Consider the following 19,606-nt stretch of genomic DNA (forward strand, 5'->3'; position numbering starts at 1 on the left):
TATAATGGTTCTGTATATATGTTAGATTCTAATACCAAATATTTAATTAATTTTAAGCGTGAAAAAAAAATGATTGGAATAATTTTTGGGTCGATTGATTATTGAAGAAAGGAAGAAGATAGAACAGAAAATAATAATCGGGTTAAATAAATAACAATGGGGCTTTAAATCAGAATGAAACGAATGGTCCAGCGGTTAAGGTGCGTGTTGGGTGTGCGAGAGATCGTGGGTTCGAGTCCAGGCGGTGACATTCTTTTTGAGCTTTCCTTTAAGGGTATAACTCTTTTAATTATTATTATTATTATTATTATTATTATTATTATTATTATTATTATTATTATTATTATTATTATTATTACTACTACTAACTAATATTAGTATCATTATTAATTATTATTATTTTTATGATTATGAATGTTATTATTATTATTATCATTATGTTATTATTGTTAGTGTTATTAATATGATTTCAGGGTTAGTAATCAGGTTAATAAAACTAGTATATAATAAAAGTTGTTATATTAAAAATTATAAAAAATTGTTATAATTATATGAATACACGTAAATTATAATTTTTTATACAAATTAAGGTTATGAGAAGCCATAGTTAATAACTACAAAGATTATAATTATCATGACTATGAAGTTAAAGGTTTTCATAATATTATTAAAATTAAATATAGAAATTTTGATATAAATATTATTATTATGAAAATGACTAGAATTTTAATCAAAATATGATTTAATGGAATTAGTAAAATTACTATAACTATTCGTATCACATTTATTATAATTATGATACAATTTAGTATTATTATCATTAGTTAATATCATTATTTTTATTAACATTATTATTATCACTTTATAAATATTAGAACCATTACTATTAATATAAGTATATTATTAGTATTAATATCATTACTTTTATCACTAATGAAATCATAACATTTATTATCTTAATTAAATTTATTAAGTATTATAATTTTTATCATTTTTATTATTAATATTACTCTAGTATTACTATAACTATTATTCTGTAAACAAAAGATTATGTATATAAAAATAAATATATAATAAAATATATAAATTAATAATATAAAAATTATCACTAACAATAATATAAATATTTGTTCGATTTCGATTATATGTATTAATGAATATACAAATGATATAGGTTCGTGAATCCAAGGCCAACCCTATACTTGTTCAATGTTGTTCTATGTATTTTTACTACAAAATACATTAGGTGAGTTTCATTTGCCCTTTTTACTCTTTACATTTTTGGGCTGAGAATACATGCAAATGCTTTATTAACTGTTTTACAATATTTATATGTGTGAGTTTCATTTGCTCCCTTTTTTAAATGCTTTTGCAATATATATTTTTGAGACTGAGAATACATGCGCTGCTTTTATAAATGTTTTACGAAATAGACACAAGTGAGTAAAACTACATTCTATGGCTGGATTATTAAACCGAATATGCCCCTTTATAGTCTGGTAATCTAAGAATTAGGGAACAGACACCCTAATTGACGCGAATCCTAAAGATAGATCTATCGGGCCCAACAAGCCCCATCCAAAGTACCGGATGCTTTAGTACTTCGAAATTTATATCATGTCCGAAGGAGGATCCCGGAATGATGGGGATATTCTTATATGCATATTGTGAATGTCGGTTACCAGGTGTTCAATCCATATGAATGATTATTTTTGTCTCTATGCATGGGACGTATGTTTATGAGAAATGGAAATATGAAATATTGTGGTCTATTAAAATTATGAAATGATTATTTATGTTAAACTAATGAACTCACCAACCTTTTGGTTGACACTTTAAAGCATGTTTATCCTCAGGTACGAAAGAAATCTTTCGCTGTGCATTTGCTCATCTTAGAGATATTATTTGGAGTCATTCATGACATATTTCAAAAGACGTTGCATTCGAGTCGTTGAGTTCATCAAGATTATTGTTAAGTCAATTATAGTTAGATATATTATGAAATGGTATGCATGTTGTCAACTTTCGATGTAATGAAAGATTGTCTTTTCAAAAACGAATGCAATGTTTGTAAAATGTACCATATAGAGGTCAAGTACCTCGCGATGTAATCAACTGTTGTGAATCATTTATAATCGATATGGACTTCGTCCGGATGGATTAGGACGGGTCTTCACAGTTGGTATCAGAGCGGTGGTCTTAGCGAACCAGGTCTGCATTAGTGTGTATAACTGATAAGTCGTTAGGATGCATTAGTGAGTCTGGACTTCGACCGTGTCTGCATGTCAAAAGTTTTGCTTATCATTAGTGTCGAAAATTATTTGCTTATCATCCTTAAAGTCTAAACACGTCTTACTACCTCTATTGCATAGACAATGTATAGATAAATTCATATCTTAGCGTATCTGTTATTGTTACCTTTGCCTGACAGCTTCCGTAGATTCCTCCGTAACTTATGGGATTTTAGTATTATATATGCATATGTAAATTATGTATTTCAGGGTACTAATCTACATCCTATAATCTATTTCTTATCGAAAATCCTTCATCTGATCGTACGAGATGAATCCTGCAACCCGTTCGAGTCCCTCAGATTCCAATAGCTATTCCGATAGTTATTCCGACAGCTATTCCGACATAGATGTTCACCTAAGCTCCGAAAACAGCGTCATCTGCATGAATCAACCAATCAGCCATTATCAATTTATCTGATGGGTTCGTAGTCGACTTAATTAATGGAAAAGCGCAGAAGGCGATCCCTTCCACTAACCGAATTCACCTTTTGGCGAAGAACCTGAAGCACTTACCGGCGAACCTGTTCGTAACACCATCTTCACCCTCATTTTTCGAATATCTCGCCACGACTATATCATAACTCAGATTCTAAACCTTATTCATCCGCTCGTTCCGACCGACAATCATCCCGGAGTAATCGAAGAAGTCAACGAGCTTCGCGCTCGAGTAATCAATTTGGAGAACATGGTGCAAAACTTACCAGCTTCAGCAACATCACCGACACCAACAGTACCATCAGTAACAGCACCTGTATCATCAACAATCCTTGCCTCAATATCACATTCTGTACTACGAGCATAATCATCGTTCTATGTATCGTTCTATCTATTTTATCTTCGTTCGACATGGCGATTATGTAATCTCTAATGTTTTATAGATTATGTATCTTAGTTTTAAAGGTAAATCAAATGAGATTAATACTATATTAACTCATTAAATCTATAATTACATCTGAAGAAAATATATATGTAAGTATGTTTTCATAAAGATTGTAATTAAAAATTCTTTTGTACAAACTGTTAATAGTGAAAATATATTAACGGGTAGGTAATACCCGAGGAATATTTAGATTTCACATTAATAAATTACACTGTACACTCTTCGAATCTGATTCAACGGTCATTTACTATCCTACCTACATCAACAGATATACGAACCCGTTCACCGCAGAATAATTATTTCTATTCAATTTCATATTTGGATTTTGACTTATCAGAATCCAACAAGTGGCATAATGAAGAAAACATATGACAAAATAAAATTTGTTAGAAACAGACTAATTAATTAAGAGAAATTGTGTTAAGAATCCACGCTAACTGTTCCTAGCTAATTGTTCCTAGCTAACTGATTACATTTTATTTATCGCAATTTAATTATCGCAATTTACATTCTCGCAATTTTATTTATTGTCATTTAATTTCTGTATTTATTTTACGCACTTTAAATATCGGGACACGTATACAAGGTTTTGACATATCATATCGACGCATATATATATATTATTTAGAATAACCATAGACACTCTATATGCAGTAATGATCGAGTTCTCTATACAGGGTTGAGGTTGATTCTATAATAATATATATACTTTGAGTTGTGATCGAGTCTGAGACATGTACACGGGACACGATACGTATTAATTAATTCGAATATTATATATTAAACTATGTATGAATTATTGAATTGCTAACTGTGGACTATCAACTGTGGACTACCAACATTGGACAATTAAAATGAATTAAAATATTGACTATAACATATGAAACTAAACAATTCTTCAAGTTTGCCACTTGATTTCATCTTAAACTTCATTTGTATCTTGACGATTACAATCAGCGTTCAAACCTTTCATGATTCTTGAAAACACCTCAATCGGGAGGATGAATCAACCGCACTCCATCTACGGAAGAAAAGATTTACGCATATAGTTAGGCACCTGAAAAATTCTCGGAACCTGTATAAACGTTTAACACGTATCTGTGCTAGCTCTTTTGGCGTTGTTATCACCGAAAATAACTTTGCAATTCTTTTCCAAATTAGCCAATTTTGTCACAGCTTCAGCAATTCAACTTCGACTTTTTATCTGAAGTAACCTTACTATAAATCCTGATATATACGATTACCCTTTTGATACCGGAGAATTCTTTTATATTCCACCATATTACCAGCAGACGTACTAGGAACCTCATTGCTTCTTGGCTTAAATCTCTCTGACAAATCATTATATTTATTCATTGAAACCCTATCATATACTTATCCACATCTTGTAACGAGAACTGCCATACCAATTACCGGGAATCAGCAATCAGTACTTTGAAAACTCACAGCATATCTACATCAACAGTTATATGTATGACATTTATCGCTTAGAATTATGATCTCTCATTCTGAAATTCTGAAAAGCACTCAGTCACAAATCAATACTCTGAATGTTGAAAAAGCTGAATGAAGCAGCAGAAACCATAGACAACTGTAAACCCCCTTAATCATCGGAAGTTTGATGATAAAAAATAGTATGTTGGAAAAGCTCAGAAAGGTTGGAATTGGAAAACGGATTGAGCTAACCACGAAGGAGACCAAGGACAAATACAAGGACCATACCATATATTCAAAGAATCCAGATAATTATGGATCCAATGAAACCTTCAACGAATATTTTGCTCCGTACTCATGTTAAAATCTTGCGGAAAAATCTTCCTCATCAACCATCGAACTTAGAAATTCCAAAATATCATCATCAATATCTTCGATATTTCTGAGGATATTTTCATAAATATTCTCGTCCGAAATTATATACCTCTTCGTGCTTCCTGTGTATCATTATATTGGAAACATTCAATAGAAAATTTAGTACCGAAAAGCAGATTATGCGAAACTATGAAGAAAGCCGTGGACAAATCACAAAGGATAAGTTTGACTTCAAAGAATCCAAATGATTCAAAGTCTGCTAAAGTCTTTAGTGAATATCTTGCTCCTTACTCTAAACCCTTGCAGACAATAGTTTTTATCATCCTCTGATTTTAGATATTCCAAGATATCATCGTATCTTTCATTATAAATATCCTCCATATTTCTGAAGATATTTTCATAACCATTCTTATCTGAAATCATTAATCTCTTAGTGCTATCAGTGTTGCATCATATAGAAACTGTTAGTTTCTATATTCTCTAAACTTTCGAGCTTAAAATATGAATGTTAATGAAGTAATGTTGGGAACTGATGCATGAGTTAGTATAATATAATGACACTTGATCAACGTAATTATATTACATTAAGTCATGCTGAGTTTCTAATGGGACGTGATGATTCACAGATCATAACGTCATCATGTGCCATGTTACATAACTCTTTCATTCTACTCAACTCCTGAACAAATCAAGAAAATGTATTCTTGATGGTTCTATCTTTCGTGATGTTGATAAATTTGAAAATCAAATCGTGCTATCACGTTCCTTTCTGCTTAGAACATTATAATCATTCGAACCTCTATATCTACAAATTCTGGACCATTATTCGCTTGACTTGAAGTCAGGAAGAGAAAACAAAAGCATAGAGCTTTGAAATTTAAGGGAGAATATAAAGCCCGATAACAACACATAAATTACAAACCGTGTATATCAATGTTTATCGCAACATAAATACACGGGAAAAATTAAAAACATTATAATCCCAAGGGCGAAGTAGAAGAAAGCAGATTCCTCTGGTGGAAGTTGGAAAAGGAGAATGATTGTTGCGATAGTAAGGATGAGGACAAGGATCAGAACTGGATTAAACATTTTCAGAATCTTTTGGATGTATGAAACAAGAAGGAAAGTATAGGAATGGTGAGAATAATGGAACAAAAGAGTTTAATTTATAATAGAAATATCAGACAGAGTAATCGAAGCAGATCACTGTATTTAATTAGAGAGATCTTAATTTCCTTATTCGCCGAAGAATCAAATCTCTCAGATTTCGAAGATTTACTTAAATCCCTTGAATTCCGGAAATTCAATCGCGACTACGTCAAAAATTATGGAAAATCTCCATTTCTTCATCTCGATCTTTTGTGATAACTTCATTTATACGTTTCGATTAATCGAATCATTTCATCCATGTTACTCAATAATAATAAAACTCTATTTATCAACTCATATTCGTCATGAAAACATTTTATTGTTAACCATTACCACCTCACTCAAATTTCGGGACGAAATTTCTTTAACGGGTAGGTACTGTGATGACCCGGAGATTTTTGACCAAATTTAAACTTAATCTTTATATGATTTCGATATGATAAGCAAAGTCTGTAATGTTGAGTCTCGAAAATTTTGGAGACTATGTTCATATATTCAAATTACCCTTTGACCATTTCCGACGATTCACGAACCTTAAATCGTAAATAGAAATGTTTATATATAAATAACTATATATGTAAATAATTATATTATAAATAGATAAATAAAATTATTATGTGATTAAGTATTATGAAAGAAAACTTAAATTTGATAATTAAAACAAAATTAAATATGTAGTAGTTGAAATATACATATATATACATGTATATATGATTGATACGTAATTATTGATTGTATGTATATTATAATATATAAAGCGTATAAGTATTAAACATTCAATATGTGTATTTATTCAATATATATATAAGTATTAAATATAAATAATTAATAATACGTAATATTAGTATATTAAATTTAGGTTTCAAGTTAAAAATATAGTGTTATACTAATATTATTTTTTTTCATTATTTATATCAATAATGTTAATATTAATATCATTATTATTAATACTATTATATATAATACATAAATATGAAATTGATACACCTAATTTGTTATAATATTACTATTGTTATTGATATTGTTATTGTTATTAATATCATTATTATTTTAACTAGTAGTAAAAATCATGATTTTAGTTATTAATAAGATTATCATTTCTCATTATTTTCCTTCCATTATCTTAAAATGATTAATAAAATTATAAATATTATTATAGAGATAATGTAAATTATCAGTGTTGTTAGAATAAATATTAATTATTATTATTATTATTTATATAATTATTATTATTATAATTATTAGTATTATTAATAATTAATATGCTTATTTATTTATTAATACAAATATCGGATATAAAGTTAGATTCTGTATAAATCACGATCTGAAATGTTGTCTTTGTCTCAAAATTGTTAGCAGTAGAACTCAATAAGTCTAATACAACCAAGAATTAGTTGCACGTCCCAATCTCCTTTTTATATTTTTTTTATATTTATTTTTATTAAATTCCTGTCGAATTTGTTTATACTACAAATCGATCAACACCAGTTGTAATTGGTACCCAATGACATCACGTTACCAAATATAAAACTCAAACACTATTAGCAGCTCCTTGTTATTCGAATTAAAACAGAAGATTTAAAGAACACAGGTTATGTTCTGTTTTTGACTTGATTTTCCAAAAATTCGATTATGCAATCAATTTCAAAAGTTATTAATACAGTGTTGTTTAAAACCTTCTACTCAATATATCTGGAAAGTTTCAATCCTCAATTCATTGAATTGAAAACGAATTTACGGGTCAAAACTACTTGTCAAAAAGGCAAAGTGATTGTTCATCATCAAATTCGACTTTACCTTGATGTTTTAAGTTAAATTGAATTTCCAGAAAGTTTTTAAAGGTGAAATGGAATCACTTTCATGTTATAATCATTAGCTAAAAACATCTATATTTCAAAATCAATAAATGAGTTTATGTGTGTTCTTCAAAAACTGTACAACGTATTTTTCTTATTTATTTTTTTTACTAATTTAATTCATCTTATAATGGTTCTGTATATATGTTAGATTCTAATACCAAATATTTAATTAATTTTAAGCGTGGAAAAAAAAACGATTGGAATGATTTTTGGGTCGATTGATTATTGAAGAAAGGAAGAAGATAGAACAAAAAATAATAATCGGGTTAAATAAATAACAATGGGGCTTTAAATCAGAATGAAACGAATGGTCCAGCGGTTAAGGTGCGTGTTGGGTGTGCGAGAGGTCGAGGGTTCGAGTCCAGGCGGTGACATTCTTTTTGAGCTTTTCTTTAAGGGTATAACTCTTTTAATTATTATTATTATTATTATTATTATTATTATTATTATTATTATTATTATTATTATTATTATTATTATTATTATTATTATTATTATTATTATTATTACTAACTAATATTAGTATCATTATTAATTATTATTATTGTTATGATTATGAATGTTATTATTATTATTATTATTATCATTATGTTATTATTGTTAGTGTTATTAATATGATTTCAGGGTTAGTAATCAGGTTAATAAAACAAATATATAATAAAAGTTGTTATATTAAAAATTATAGAAAATTGTTATAATTATATGAATACACGTAAATTATAATTTTTTATACAAATTAAGGTTATGAGAAGCCATAGTTAATAACTACAAAGATTATAATTATCATGACTATGAAGTTAAAGGTTTTCATAATATTATTAAAATTAAATATAGAAATTTTGATATAAGTATTATTATTATGAAAATGACTAGAATTTTAATCAAAATATGATTTAATGGAATTAGTAAAATTACTATAACTATTCTTATCACATTTATTATAATTATGATACAATTTAGTATTATTATCATTAGTTAATATCATTATTTTTATTAACATTATTATTATCACTTTATAAATATTAGAACCATTACTATTAATATAAGTATATTATTAGTATTAATATCATTACTTTTATCACTAATGAAATCATAACATTTATTATCTTAATTAAATTTATTAAGTATTATCATTTTTATCATTTTTATTATTAATATTACTCTAGCATTACTATAACTATTATTCTGTAAACAAAAGATTATGTATATAAAAATAAATATATAATAAAATATATAAATTAATAATATAAAAATTATCACTAACAATAATATAAATATTTGTTCGATTTCGATTATATGTATTAATGAATATACAAATGATATAGGTTCGTGAATCCAAGGCCAACCCTATACTTGTTCAATGTCGTTCTATGTATTTTTACTACAAAATACATTAGGTGAGTTTCATTTGCCCTTTTTACTCTTTACATTTTTGGGCTGAGAATACATGCAAATGCTTTATTAACTGTTTTACAATATTTATATGTGTGAGTTTCATTTGCTCCCCTTTTAAATGCTTTTGCAATATATATTTTTGGGACTGAGAATACATGCGCTGCTTTTATAAATGTTTTACGAAATAGACACAAGTGAGTAAAACTACATTCTATGGCTGGATTATTAAACCGAATATGCCCCTTTATAGTCTGGTAATCTAAGAATTAGGGAACAGACACCCTAATTGACGCGAATCCTAAAGATAGATCTATCGGGCCCAACAAGCCCCATCCAAAGTACCAGATGCTTTAGTACTTCGAAATTTATATCATGTCCGAAGGAGGATCCCGGAATGATGGGGATATTCTTATATGCATATTGTGAATGTCGGTTACCAGGTGTTCAATCCATATGAATGATTATTTTTGTCTCTATGCATGGGACGTATGTTTATGAGAAATGGAAATATGAAATCTTGTGGTCTATTAAAATTATGAAATGATTATTTATGTTAAACTAATGAACTCACCAACCTTTTGGTTGACACTTTAAAGCATGTTTATCCTCAGGTACGAAAGAAATCTTCCGCTGTGCATTTGTTCATCTTAGAGATATTATTTGGAGTCATTCATGACATATTTCAAAAGACGTTGCATTCGAGTCGTTGAGTTCATCAAGATTATTGTTAAGTCAATTATAGTTAGATATATTATGAAATGGTATGCATGTTGTCAACTTTCGATGTAATGAAAGATTGTCTTTTCAAAAACGAATGCAATGTTTGTAAAATGTACCATATAGAGGTCAAGTACCTCGCGATGTAATCAACTGTTGTGAATCATTTATAATCGATATGGACTTCGTCCGGATGGATTAGGACGGATCTTCACAATCACCAAATACACTAATAAAATATAGTGAACTAATAAAATATAGTAGTATTTAAATACCATGTTTTTAAATTAAATGAAGAGAACTACGTGATTGATACATGTGGTTTGTATAATAATGCACAGGTTTCTTTAAACTTCTTTTTAACTTGGTTGGTCACCACCGTGTTTTACACTAGTTATGTGGTTGGTTCTCGACACTAACAACCGCTAGAAAATATGTTCAATTCAGTTATGTGCAAGACATGTGAAGTTATGATTTAGATAAAAGATAATTATTAAGCGTTAAATAATTCAAAATATAAAAGATCGAAAGGTTTTGGTTTTGAATGAGAACAACTTTTATAGTAACCATTGCAAATGAATTAGGGATGGCAATGGGCGAGAAAAAACCCGTGACCCGCGGGTACCCGATCCGTTATGGGCGGGTAAAATCATTAAATCTTACCCGCGGGCACGGGTACGGGTAAAAATCTATACCCGCGGGCGGGTCGCGGGTATATGCTACCCGTTGCGGGTAAAACCGACCCGTGAATACATGAGACTTTTCTAAATTTACCCATGAATTAATACTTACAATTATTAAATGTAAAAGCTATTTTACTAGTATTTGAATAATGATTAAAAATGTAATATTATATACAAGAAAAAACTTAGTTTTCACGTCATTACACATATAGTTTGTACATATAGTTTTATAATTAATAAAAGTATTGGGATTTTCTAATAAATAGTTGTATATTATTATTACCCGCGGGTTTACCGCGGGTCACGGGTATCCGCGGGTCACGGGCATGGGCGAAAAGTTTTTACCCGTGGGCGGGTAACGGGTCTCAACGTGCAAAAAAGAAATCCGATGGGCGGGTCGCGGGTATATAGAACCCGTGCCCATTACTCGCGGGCGCCATCCCTACAAATGATTTTCACATGAATAACTAATACGATTTTAAACCTTGTGTTGTAGCTCATGTGGTAGTGGTCTGCCTCTCTTAACGAGAGGCCTGAAGTTTGACTCCCGTGTGGTGCATCATTGGACACAAGTTTGCCCATTTACCTTTGAGTTCCACCTAAGGGTGCCTTTCGCACATCGCGTTGCGGGGGCAGTAGGGGAAGGAGTTTTTTTTTACCCCCATGCCCTCGGATTGGGCCGAATTTTCTCCTGAGCAGCAGTTGGAGCGAGTTATGCAACTGTGGGAGATGGTTGTCCTCCTGGGTAATCCCATAATGCTGATTAAAAAAATAAAGATGTTGAATAGCTAAATGAGTATTTAAACTTTGAATGATTCAGCACGTAATTATGTCATAAAACGTTAAATGTTGAATAGTTCAAAATACAGGGTTGAGTGAGACAATCAAACACAACACAAGAATAGCATATTGTATATTTGTCACACATATAATGTGATTGTATACATTCTAATTTACTCGACACTAGATGTGTTGAAAACTTGCAATCGCATTAAAATTAGAACATTCATGGAAAAATCTGAGTAATCTCACGCCAGTTTTGTAACGGGACAATATTGTGAAAATGTCTATATGAATTAAACGTTCACCGGATCGAACAAAGAACACGTATCACCCTAAAACTCCAAATGTGCATAAAGTTCTTTATACAATTCTACTAAAAAGTTGTTCACATACTCTATACAAAACAATCGCAAAGTGTTCCTTATGGATCACAAAACAATGGTACATATGTAGTGTCCGGTTAATCATACCGTTTTTCTTGACAACCGTGATCTTTTAACAACAACAACCAACTCGACTTGAGACGTTGGGTCAACAATACACACGTGAAAGAAACATTTGCAAGATAAAAAGGGTCAAAGTGATTTCTGTTTGTCTTGTTTTAGGATTCCTTTTGACTATCGTTTTCTCCGGCAGCAGTGGTGGTGGTAGCGGCAGTTGCGCTCCGTGTTGCTTGAAGTTGAACTGTGAATGTCTTCTGCAAATCTTTAAGTTTTTCTAGTATTTCTTGGAACGTTGGTCGCGATTGTGGTTCACTGAGTCCAAAATAATTTTTTTTTTAGCAAGACTAGGATACAAATGTAACATTGAATAGTCAACAATGTAAAATCAAGTGTAAACGGAAAACGGGTAGCCTGAATAGAGAAAAATTTATCCGTTTACCCGTGTTTACAAGATGATGCAAAACTTTTTTTTTTATCAAAACCAAAAATGTGGGAAAAAAAAAAATTCAAACACCGTTTTCTGTCGAGTTTTCAATTTTCTTAAAGATGTAAACACGAAAAAAAAGAAAGAGTCGCTAAAAGAGGCGTTACTTATAAAATTTAATTGGTAAGAGATAAAAGTTGAACCTGCAGAAACAACTTTCGATAAGAGAAGCCCATTGTGGATCCAAGTCTTTAGGAATATCTAGTCGTTGATTCATGAACCCTACAGCTCCAATTACCTGTATAATACACAAAAAAAGATATTGACTTTTGAGGTCAAACAACAAACTTTCAACAACAACAACAACAACAACAAAACCCAATACCACATGAGTGGGTGTATGGGGGAGGTGAGATGTAGACAATCCTTCCCCTATCCGAGAATATAAACAAGTCATTTCTCCACTCAGAGTGAAAACACTCTCAAAAGTAGAGAAAGTCATCCCTCTCTCTATTCGACGGATAAAGATAAAGAGATTGCTTCCGAGTGGACCTCCGGCCAATAAGTAGGAATTTTTTTTTAAATAGCAAAAAAAATAAAAATAATTGAGACGCCATGAAAATGGCGGAATCAAATTTTCATGGGTTTTAAATCCTGCCTGGAATTTAATTTAGGCTCTAAACGGCAGTCAAGACACCAATAAATCGACACTTACTTGCTGTTGACTCAAAAATAGAGCCAATGCATTAAAAGTAGGACATTCATGGAGAAATCTGAGTAATCTCATGCCGGTTTTGTAACCAGACAATATTGTGAAAGTGTTTATACGAATTGAATGTTCACTGGATCGAACAAAGAACATGCATCAACCTAAAACTCCCAACAAAATTTCAACTACATTGACATTATATACACACAAAAATTATTTGATCCGATAGCACCGACAAAATTCTTACCAACTACAAACAGACATTTCACTTTGTTTCTCATTTCTACTATATACTCAAAAAACATGGTTACAGAGAACTTTGACTTTGACCTTAAAAGTCAAACTTTGGAAGAAAGACTTTACCTGCATTGAGTTGAGACTATCCCAGGGGATTTTCTCGGTAGTAAGTTCCCATAATACCACGCCAAAGCTATATATATCTGACCTACAAATTTTAAACGAATATTATCAAAATGGAAAATAATATTATCAAAATGGAAAATTCATACACATTTAGATGTTACCAAAATAATACGAACGTTATCAAGAGCTTACTTTTCATCTGCCTGTTCATTTCGAAGAACTTCAGGAGCCATCCATTGAGGCTAAACATAAAAAACATGTAACATGTCAACAGATAAAAAAAAATATTTTATTAATCATCACCACATATTAGTATAATATTATATATAATACATGTGTAAAAGTAAAGCTAAAAGGTTATAACAGTAATTACCGTTCCTTTCCCCGTCTTTGTTGTAAGGTACGTTTCATGCTTTATACGTGAAAGGCCAAAGTCCCCAACCTATTTTATTGCGAAAATGTATGAGAAAATTATATAATATTATCAAAATGAATACAACGTAAGTTAGCAGAGAGAATAAAACAAACCTTCACGTTCCAATTTTTATCAACAAGAAGATTTGATGACTTTAAATCCCGATGAATGATAGGTGGGTGACAATGATGAAGATAATTCATGCCTCGTGCCTATAAGATCAACGAGTATAAGAATTTATACTACATTTCATAGCATACAAATGGGACCCACAAAATGATAATAATGAAAGGAAATTTGTACTCACTATATCCATGGCCATATGAATGCGATGTCTCCAATCTAATTTAGTTGTATTTCTTTGAAGTAACCGGAACAAACTGCCACTGCATGTTATAATATAAAAATCCACTTAGCTATTGAATGTATGTGTGTGACTGTGTGCGCACAATCCAGGTTTTTCAGGAGTATGTTTAGTATCCGAGTGCACATAAAATTTGGGTGGACTTGGAGATGGCAATGTAGACCCATTTACTTATGAATGAATTGTTTAGGTTGCAGGGTAAAGTTAAAATTTAAAATTTATAACGGTAACGGTTTAAAAGGGTCAAAAGTTGCTCATATTAATGCTTAAAACCTCTTAAAGTTACAGTTTTTTTTTTTTTTTTTTTTTTTTTTTTTTTTTTTTTTTTTTTTAACCCATATCAGAGTGCAAAAATAATTATTGGAAAAACGGATTTCAGGCTGACTCAGCCGTGTAGCAAAACCTAGTTGTTTTGACCCGCCCCTAAACGTAAAACGTGCATACGTGTAAAGATAATTAAGGACGAACCGGGGAAGGAACTCGGTGACAATGCATAAACGTTGAGGTGAGGTTACAGCACCCATGAACAGTAGAATGTTTGGATGCCGAAGCTTTTTCATGAGTGACACCTTCAAATTCACAATTAACCGATTAGATGAAATTTAAACAATTTTCATGAAAAATGCAACTTTTAGTCTCGTACAACTAAAGCTTTTAAACACAATTGCCCCGTGCATTACCTCTTGTTTAAACGATAATATTACATCATCTGTATAGTCTTGCCTTGAGAAAACCTTGACCGCAACATCCTACAATACATAAACATGCATTAGGTTACTTAATGCCTTCATAAACTTAAAACTTTTTCCATTAAGAGAGTAAACTTTCTATCTACATATTTGCAAGGTTGTAAAAGTCAGTTGGGCGTTGACCAACGTTGACTTTTAGTAATAAATAAATTAAACAAATATATATTACACATAAATATATCAAACATAGACATATGGTACAAAATCTAATTTTAAAAAATATATAATTTTTGAAACTTCGACTTTGACTGACTTTGACCGACTCATACCCGATTTGGCCCAACTCAACCCGACTTTTTAGCGTTGACCGACTTATAGGCATTTTTGGGCAAGTCGCGACAAGGCTAGTCCCCAAACTGACGTGTCGGCTGACTCGGTAGACTTTTACAACATTGCATATTTGGCAATTGTTCTTATTACAATATTAATTACTGAATTACTGAATATTGATTTGAGCCCACAAGATTCCAGTAATTAATGCAAGTTACAACCCTTTAAAAAGCATATGGTTTAACACAAGTGCTCAAATGTCTAAAATACCCTTGACGGGTTCAATATTAACTCAACTGAAGAAAAGTACGGATCAAAATCAACATCATTAACTTTCGCTAATTGTTTAATAAAAGTTGGTAAACAAAAGGAATAAAGTAACAACTGATTTGCAAAAGGGAAAGATGGAGAACATACCGATCCATACCAAAGTGCATGGTATACCGTCCCACACGAACCTATCAAAATACATGCAGAAGTAAAACATCAAAAACGTGCAAAATAGGAAAGACGATTAACTATCATCATATGTCAAATAATACGATTCGATAAACACAAAGTACCATGCCCAGTCTGTTCTCCAATCACTAAATCTTCCCACAAGATTTCACAATCCAAGCTATCGGTATCAATATCTGCTTTATTAATGGTACTACTATTTGTGCTACTACAACTACTCGCACTACTTGTACTATCAACATTAAACGAAGAAGACCAAGGCCCCGAAGCTTCATTCCTATTACTCGTTTCCCACGGTTGACTTTCTACTTTGACCGAACTCGTTTGTTGACCCGTCTCATGTTCTTGATCATTATGTGACCAATTAAACCCAAATCGACCCGTTTTTGAATCTGACGAACCGCCTTCTCTTTCCTTTCCTTTCCATGGCCACGTAATTCCCTTTTTACCCATCCATGCTTCTGCTTTTGAAGATAAAATTTTGTGGATCCCGGGCTTGTTTTCATTCTCATCACCAGAATCTGTTGATAGTTTTACGGTAAACGGTGATTGAGGGATATCGCCCCTTGGGGTGCTGGCCCCACTTGAATATCCATCATCTTTATGATCAGGGGCTTTTACGTCATTTTCTGAATAATGAGTCTCTCCGCTCCCAACTTCATTATCCGTGAAATTCTCTCCGGTTTTCATTTTTGATTTAACCTTGTTGCTAACTTTTGTAGCCTGTTTCATGTTTTCAACTATCAAAATCCTTTATTACATATATAATATCTGGGATTTTTAGCAGTAATCGGTCAATGAGCAGATATAGTAGCAAGGTTGCAAAACTCGCTACTGGGGGTAACCGGTAGGGACTTTCGATGGAGTAATTGGTAATTCGGAGATTAATAGAGGATTAATCGGATTGGACTTTTTATACATTTAAATAATAAATTTCAAAATAAATACGTGTAAATATAAAAGAAAAACAAAAAAGTTTAACATAATCGTCTAAAAACATAATCGTTCATTTGTTCAAAAACTCTAAAATTAAAGTTTAAATTCATCTTGAAATGTCAAACCAATTTTGACTTTGACCGACTTTGGCCAACAAATCCGATTTTGACCCATTAACCGACGTTGTACAATTAATTAGACGGAATATGGAAAGTCGAATCGGTCTGTTCTTAAAAGGACTAATCAAGGATATTAATTGGGAGTAATTGGGGTTTTTATAACAGTGATAGGTAGAAGATCTTATTAGCATAAACAAGTCTTTGACCATAATTTGAGGGTGTAAAAAATCAAAACTATTTCGAACAAAGCATAATATTTTTCACGAGACCCGAGTATTCAAAAGTGGGTCCTTTATTACCCATTCAATTCTCGACTAACAAAAGAAAACTACTTTCAAATACTCAGCAAATTCGATATCTTTGAAGCAATTGCAGTTTGTAGCGGTTGTTGAGGATCAAGTCCGAATTTAGCTGAAGCAATCCTTCTTGGTGCACTAATATTTCCAACGGGTTTCATCTCTCGATATGGGCGTGTATCACTCGATACGCATATAACCCCAACTAACGTCCCGTTTTCATCACGAAAAGGAGTATTTGTGGCTATAATTTCAAATCTCTCGCCTCTTTTGTTCGTGATCGGTGTCTGCCCGAACCAACTTTCTCCCTTTAACGTTCTTTGCAAAATTGCGTCAGCCAACGGTAAATTGTGAGGTTCTATTAGAAGCTCATTCGGTATTCTACCAAGAGCTTCAGCAGCAGTATAACCATAGAGATTTTCAGCCATACGGTTCCTACATAATAAATTCAGGACTTAAGTACATCAAAGGTTCAACCTTTATATATTCTTGAATAACCCTTGATTGAAGAATAAAAATTGAAATAAATTAAATCCTTGGGGGGTGTTTAAATAAGCCTTTTGTAATTGATAAACAGAGTTATTCACCACCAAGCTAAGAACACTTATATGAGGAGTTGAGTTTAATAAGATAAATATTAATTATTTAACTCTGTTTGTTTTTCATTAAACAGAGTTAAATATTGATATTTATCTGTATAAACTCAAATCCTAATATGATTACAGCAATATCATCATATATACTGAACTACATAGTCCTGTTTATAAGGGCTATGTAATTTTTTTAAAGCGAAATCATAGAGTTCGCGAGTTAAATACTCTATGTACTTAAGAATTACTTAACTCGTTATCGACAAGACGACAATCCTTGCTCCTCAAACAAAAGTTGCCAAATTATAAAATCCACATAATAAGCACCAAAGTTCAGCCATAAAGATTCAACCTTTATGTTTTCTTGAATAACCATAAAGATTTTCAGCCATACGGTTCCTACATAAATTCAGGACTTAAATACATCAAAGGTTCAAGCTTTATATTTTCTTGAATAACCCTCACAATTCAAGAATAAAAATTGACACAAATCAAATCCTAAGAGGGTGTTTGAACATTATAAATAAATTTATAATCACCAAAGTTTATTAAAACCAAAGAAGAAATTCAATTAAAATGCTTAACTCACCAGTATATTATGTGACCAGTGTGATCGTATATATGCACAGATTGACCCATTGATTGCAATATATTCAAGTACTGCGTTTCCGTTAGCTTAACAGCTGATGGTCCAACTTCATTACACGTGGCAAGGTTGTTATCATTGCTGTAACTAACATCAACACTGCGCGTTTCTCTCCTCAGTGGCGAAGAATGACGAAAAGAAGTTGAACCCATTTTAAACACCGCCACAGCACCGCCCTCAAACACCCCACCACCACCACCCATGGTTCTCCGGCTAGGGCGGCGAGGAGACACCGAATTTGACCGTTGCCGGTCAGAATTTTGCTGGTCATCGGACATATTAAGATTTGAAATTTCTTGTTTGAGATGAGCATGACTTTCTTCTAAAATTTGGATCTTTTTTAATAGTTCCTCAGCTGGTGGTACTTCATTCTTGTTCTGTTTGTTGTTTTCATCCATTTTTTCAATCAAATACACAAACTTTTTAAGAAACCGGTTCTTTGACTTGCAAGTTTTCATTTTTAAGAAATCACAAATCAAAAAAAGTTAAAATTTCACAAGCACTGATCAAATCAAACTGATAACTTTGATCTTTTAAACCCCTTTTCTGTTACACAATTACAGAAACCTCTATCAAGAAACTAATAAATTGACACCCAATTTTATGTATAAAACGTCAAACATCATAAAACACACTCTATCTCCATCTTCACATACTTTCCACATAAAAACACATTGATCAAGTAACCTAATTTCCTTCAAACCCTTCTCTCAAACTTTTTTTTAGCAAAAACACAATATCAAAAAGCTAGCAAAAACCGATTATGATTGCACCCAAATAGAATAATGATATAAAAACACACAAACTACCTTGAATATACTGAAATGGGTGAAAGAAATAAACTGTGTGCTTTTCTCATTCATTCCCATCGATATATATACATGAATACCATATCTTCTAGTATGTTCTCCCTGACAAACTTTGTCATATTTATGGAATTCATACAAGATATAATATACAAGATATCCTCTACAAATAAGTAGTTGACTAAATATACACAGCTATTACTCCCCGCAGTCGAAGTCTTCGGTAAAGATACGCAGAGACTGGATCGAAATTCATTAAAGAGTAACGTTGGGAGCCCCTTGGTAAAAATATATGCGATTTGATAACGAGTTGGAACGTGTAGAATACGAACCTGCCCTTTTGCAACTTTTTCTCGAACAAAATGAATATCCATCTCAATATGTTTCGTACGCTGGTGGTGAACAGGATTACCCGAAAGATAGATGGCACTTATATTATCGCAAAAAA

The 19,606-nt window shown here is 31.6% G+C and overlaps 1 protein-coding gene across 1 annotated transcript; it reads right to left on the reverse strand.

Annotated features, from left to right (window-relative positions):
• Positions 1 to 11,814: 11,814 nt before the first annotated feature.
• On the reverse strand, positions 11,815 to 19,278 carry LOC139886495 (uncharacterized). The gene is made up of 13 exons (XM_071870331.1): positions 18,296 to 19,278; positions 17,163 to 17,551; positions 15,870 to 16,505; positions 15,724 to 15,764; positions 14,968 to 15,036; positions 14,756 to 14,856; positions 14,231 to 14,309; positions 14,037 to 14,135; positions 13,882 to 13,950; positions 13,701 to 13,750; positions 13,509 to 13,590; positions 12,640 to 12,734; positions 11,815 to 12,324 (listed from the first exon to the last, which is right to left on the reverse strand). The coding sequence occupies exons 1-13, from the start codon at positions 18,808 to 18,810 to the stop codon at positions 12,171 to 12,173; spliced, it is 2,379 nt and encodes a 792-aa protein (XP_071726432.1). The 5' UTR covers positions 18,811 to 19,278; the 3' UTR covers positions 11,815 to 12,170.
• Between the last annotated feature and the right edge of the window lie 328 nt (positions 19,279 to 19,606).

Source organism: Rutidosis leptorrhynchoides, chromosome 1 (assembly GCF_046630445.1).
Source record: "Rutidosis leptorrhynchoides isolate AG116_Rl617_1_P2 chromosome 1, CSIRO_AGI_Rlap_v1, whole genome shotgun sequence".
Classification (NCBI taxonomy): Eukaryota; Viridiplantae; Streptophyta; class Magnoliopsida; order Asterales; family Asteraceae; genus Rutidosis; species Rutidosis leptorrhynchoides.

Coding starts and splice junctions, on each gene's coding strand:
- LOC139886495 (XM_071870331.1), bottom strand. CDS start 18,810: ATGAAAACTTGCAAGTCAAAGAACCGGTTTCTTAAAAAGTTTGTGTAT. Junction 14,857..14,967: donor TATTATCGTTTAAACAAGAG/GTAATGCACGGG, acceptor GTGAATTTGAAG/GTGTCACTCATGAAAAAGCT. Junction 13,951..14,036: donor ATAAAAATTGGAACGTGAAG/GTTTGTTTTATT, acceptor GCAATAAAATAG/GTTGGGGACTTTGGCCTTTC.